Below are 5317 nucleotides of genomic sequence, written 5' to 3'. Positions count from 1 at the left end.
GTAAACACAGACAGCGCCAACAGAGCCGAGGAGCTGGTGAACCAAAGGGAGAACTCTAGTGGTGGAATCCGACCCACTGCACCTAACACCCGCTGCTCATCGCCCGGCGTTATGCCCTAAAAAGCACACCTATCGTGAAAACACCCCTGCTCTCAATGACCTTACCTTGATATTCTTAGCCAACCCTAACCACTGTCACTCTTAAAGTCTAAACCTAATCTGCGTCGTGTGGTTATTACCGGTACCTTTGACATCAGGGGTGCTGATGCGCCGGGATAATTAAAGGGACAGCCCGCCGATTTTACATGTCAAAGTCAATTTGGTTAGTCATACATGACTAACAAAACTGACGATTACTAATTACTACAACAGCAATGTCCTCTGGGACTCTGGAGGAATTGCCAAGTTTAAAAAAACTACAGATCTCTATGCTGATGGCTGCCACGCTTGTTTAGGCAGAAGGCAGTTTTGGGTGGTGGTGGTTTTTGTCACTTTGGTCCGGACTGAAATGTCACATTTTGGTTGGATTGGCATGAAATGTGGAAATATCAATCAAACAAATTGATTAATTAATAAGATAAGTGATTGACGAATCAATAATGAAAAATATCTCAGATAATTTTCTTTCTTAAAGTTAGAAGCTAAACAAACTATTCTGGTGTAAAGAAAGTCGAGACTTAGAACTTCATTTAAGGAGAAAATAATAATGATCCAAATCGAAACAAGTGCTCATTTATGTGGATTTTTCAAGTCAAATTTGTCTATCTGTATTTGTCTGCACATCACCGGTGATAGACCTCCGCTGGAAGGTGCCGCAGATCACACCAGTGAACATTCAGGGCTTGGACATTGCGATCGTGGGGGAGTACAAATACCTGGAGTCCACTTCAACAATAAATTGGACTTTCAGATGCCCTTTACAGGAAGGGCCAAAGTTGTCTCCATCTGCTGAGGAGACTGAGGTCAAACTTTCTTGAAAACTTTCTATGACTGTGTGGTCGCATCTGCAGTCTTTTACGCAGTGGTCTTGCGGGGGCTGTGGAAGCTCTGAGAGGGACAGAAAGAGACTGAACAAACTGGTCAGGAGAGCTGGCTCTGTCCTGGACTGCCCTCTGGACACCATTGAGGAGGCAGCCGAGAGGAGGATGTTAGTCAAGCTGACATCCATCATTGACAACCCCTCTCACCCCCTGCATGACACAGTGGGGGCCCTCAGCAGCTCCGTCAGCAACAGACTGCTGCATCCACCCTGTAAGAAGGAACGCTACCACAGGTCCTTCATTCTAACAGCTGTCAGAGAGTTCAACTCCAGCATCGCTTCATGTAGCACTGGGTCCATATTCACACTGCTGTTGCACTAATGTGTGATTTATGGTTACTTCAGCCTGCAAACACACACATGAAATACCTTCTGCAATATTATATTCTCAGTCTCTTTAAGTACTCAACCTGTGCATATATATTTATATTCCACTGTGACACAAATATATTGATTACTGTGCAATAGAGCAAACACTGCACCTAATTTTTCCAAACTCATCATGTGCAATTTCAATCTGTGTGCAATTTCTCTCAAAACTGTGCAATTGTCTTAGAATTCTCTGGAAATATATTTTTTATCATTCTTTGTATAAATGTACATGTATATTTCAACTTTTATTTAGTATTTTCTATTCTGTTGTTTTTACAAATACTATTTCTTGCTGCCTGTAACACTCAAATTTCCCTAGCAGGGGATTAATAAAGTCTTGTCTTGTCTGATCTGATCTTATCTGATCTTGTCTTATCTGTCTACTTACACATACATAACTCAGTGGTGGTTCCAACAGGAGCACCAAAAATCAAAGTCCAGCATGGAGAGGCTGAGTGAATGTGGTCTGGACTCTGTGGAGGAGACTGTGATCCAGGTACACTTCTGCTCTGGAGGAATGAGGGCCTGATGTTGGAGTTGTGATGCTGCCGCTGTCTGAACTCATAACATCCTTTGACTAATTCCCAGGACTTGTCACTGCAAACAAATTTATTTGAATCCCTGTTCGGCCAGTATGCTTGTATTTAACTTCTACTGTACGTCCATGACTCCACTCCACCTCAGACCTGCATGATTTATATTGCCCAAAACCACAGATCACAGGCGGCCTTGATGCTGAAATATTGCACTTGTGAGAAAAAGTGAGCAACTCACATGTGAGAAATCTTCTCAAGAACAACATAAATATCCACCAACCAGTGGCGTGCACAGACTTTTTGAAGGGCAGGGGCAAAAAGGAAAAAAAGGGCGCATATAGCGCATCCTCGCCACTGAAGAGTGCACTTTAGCACGCGTTTTGGCTCCCAAGAGGGCACTTTAGCACGCGTTCCGGCTTCATGTGGATGTAATCATGGCCATGAAATCATTTTCAAAGAACTTCTGTGCTGGAAAAGGAGCAACTGAACTGTGATGGTGCAATAAATCAATCCCCGTTGTCAGGAACCCAAGTCATGACTGTCTGAGATGCATTTATTTGTTCTCAATTGAGGAGAAATGACAAAAACTCTTCGTCACAGAAGGATTGGCAGATTAGCGCCTGGACAAAATGAATCACATGAAGTTTGAATGAAGTCTGAATTCAAACTGTTCAGCTCAGGACGGTCTGGCTGTGAGGTGACAGAGCTAAACAACATCAACACCACAGCCTCATTCTGCAGCTTCATCTTCATGAAAATCAACGTAGCAACAAATGAAACGAGCTCAAGTCCTCAACGACACGACATCTGTTGTCTCATGTGTGTCAGGACTCAAGAAAACTTCACACCCAAACTCCACCAAATGAATTCTCACCATTTTCCTACTTTATTTCAGTCTGTGTAATAAATCATCTTTAATGACAAAGTGCACACAGAAAATCATTGCTGTAAAAAGCAGCACGTGATAAAAAAAACTAATATTAATTTGACATTTTCTGCATCAGTTTTGTATGATGTCCTGGAACAAAGACAAGAACAAAATGCAGTTGATGGTCTTGAAAAAAACTTTATTCAAGATTTAAAACTTCAGTTTGTTCACACGTCGTATCAATAAAGTCTGTTCAATGACAACATTTGCTCTGCCACACAAATAAATGTAAATGTGTCATAGATTTCTGTACAAATGTACAAAGTGGTGAGAACAGAACATGTACGATAAAGGACGTTCTGCTGCTTTCTCTCTGAACACTCGTGCAGTGGAGGAGAAACAACAACATGCAAATAAACCAACAGAAACATTCAACAGACATGTAGAGCTCAGAGAAGTTTCTGTTTTCATGCAGAGAAAAGTCAGTTCAGGTAAACAGCGATCATCCTGAGCAGCGAGAGCCTCCATGGCTGAACAGACACAGGAAGGAGCTCCACCTAAACACACTCAAACATTTACAGAACAACACGTGAGAAGACGTCAAAGTCCCACCCACAGTGTTTGATTGACAGCTGATCTCTGCGCAGTGAACAAATGCCACAACAATCAGCTCTCAGCAACAAACATGAAGACAAGTTTCACGATTCAAACACACAATTTAACCCACTGTCCCTGAAATGACTTCTGACTGTTGGAGTTTACACAACTCAGCAGAGTCTCCATCAGTGTAACAAAACAGAAGTCCAGCATAGAGAGGCTGAGTGAACGTGGTCTGGACTCTGTGGAGGAGAGTCATGGTTTCAGAGATGCTGTAGAAGGACAGAATACCTGCACTGTGATCCAGGTACACTCCGACTCTGGAGGACCGAGGACCTGAGACGGGAGTCTTCACATCATTGTACCAAAAGTAATAACTGTTGTTGTTCCAATCTAACGCCCAAGATTTGTCATTGAATCCAAATTCAGATTCTTTCCACCCTGCTCTGCTGATATTCTTATATGCGACTGCTACACAAACTCCTGTCCCTCTCCACTCCACCTCCCAGTAACACCGTCCAGTCAGACTCTCTCTACTCAGGACCTGACACCAAACAGTGAATCTGTCTCGATGTTTAGAATAAGACTGTTTTTCACTCATTACTGTTGCTTTTCTGTTCCCCTCAGATAATAACAGCTTTGTGTTTGCTGTGTTTGGATCCAGTGTGATTTCACGTGAATATCTGAAGAATCCAGCTCTGGTCTTGGGTCCTGGTTGTGAAGCTGACAGTAAAACATCCACTTCAGCCACTGTCAGTGAGATGTTTGTCCATTCCTCTGTCAGAACGTCCTGTAGTTTATCTCTGACTGCTGACACAGCAGCTGTCACATCCTCAAAGTAGCTGAGAGGACGGATCTTGATGGCGGATGAGTCTGTAGATCCACTGAGTGGTGACAGTGAGGGGTAGTTGTGTAGAAACTGGCTGTGATCCTCTGTGTGTGAGAACTGCTTCAGCTCAGCATCTTTCCTCTTCAGCTCAGTGATCTCCTGCTCCAGCTTCTCCTCGAGCTCTTTGACTCGCCTCACTTCAGTTTCCTGCTGGGATCTGAGCTGCCGCTCCACATCAGACCTTCTTTCCTCCATGAGACGGATCAGCTCGGTGAAGATCTTCCGGCTGTCCTCCACCGCTTTATCAGCAGAGCCATTGATAGCCTCCACCTCCTGTTGAAGCACCTTCACATCTTTCTGTCTGTCCTGGATTCTCTGCTGGATGTTTTGTCGACTCACCTCCAGCTCTCTCTGCCTCTCAGTCCTTTCTGCTGCAGCTGACACTGTGTCGTGGCCTTTGTGTTCATCCACAGAGCAGAGATAACAGATACACTGCTGATCAGTACGGCAGAACATCTTCATCACCTCGTCGTGACGAGAGCAGACGTTCTCCTGGAGCTTCTTGGAGGGGTCCACCAGCTTGTGTTTCTTTAATGGAGCTGCGTCATAATGAGGCTGGAGGTGTTTCTCACAGTAAGAGGCCAGACAGACCAGACAGGACTTGAGGGCTTTCAGTTTCCTCCCAGTGCAGACATCACAGGCCACATCTTCAGGTCCAGCATAGCAGTGATCAGCAGGAGCAGCTTGGAGTCCAGTCTTCTTCAGCTCCTCCACTAAAGCTGCAAACATGGTGCTTTTCACCAGGACAGGCCTCGGAGTGAAGGTCTGCCTGCATTTTTGTATTTATTAAGTTTTAAGAAGAGGTTAATTGATAACTCTAAATTGTCCATAGGTGTGAATGAGCGGTGTGCGTGGTTGTTTGTCTGTATATCTAGCCCTGTGGTAGGCTGGCGACCTGCCCAGGGTGTCCCCTGCCTTCGCCCGAGAGATGGCTGGGATAGGCTCCAGCCCCCCCGTTCTGTGCAAATTATTTGTGCAGCCTGACTTAAAAAAATATATTTTTTTGCAAATACTGC

The 5317-nt window shown here is 44.4% G+C and overlaps 1 protein-coding gene across 1 annotated transcript; it reads right to left on the bottom strand.

Moving 5' to 3' along the window:
* Nucleotides 1-2997: 2997 nt before the first annotated feature.
* LOC121614607 (tripartite motif-containing protein 16-like) lies at nt 2998-5072 on the bottom strand (the record flags this gene model as incomplete). Its single annotated transcript, XM_041948578.1, has 1 exon — nt 2998-5072. A coding segment is annotated over one exon (1539 nt), but the record flags the coding sequence as incomplete, so codon positions are not given.
* Nucleotides 5073-5317: the final 245 nt, after the last annotated feature.

This window comes from Chelmon rostratus, chromosome 12 (genome assembly GCF_017976325.1).
Source record: "Chelmon rostratus isolate fCheRos1 chromosome 12, fCheRos1.pri, whole genome shotgun sequence".
Taxonomy (NCBI): domain Eukaryota; kingdom Metazoa; phylum Chordata; class Actinopteri; order Chaetodontiformes; family Chaetodontidae; genus Chelmon; species Chelmon rostratus.
This window is presented reverse-complemented; position numbering and strand designations above follow the sequence as displayed.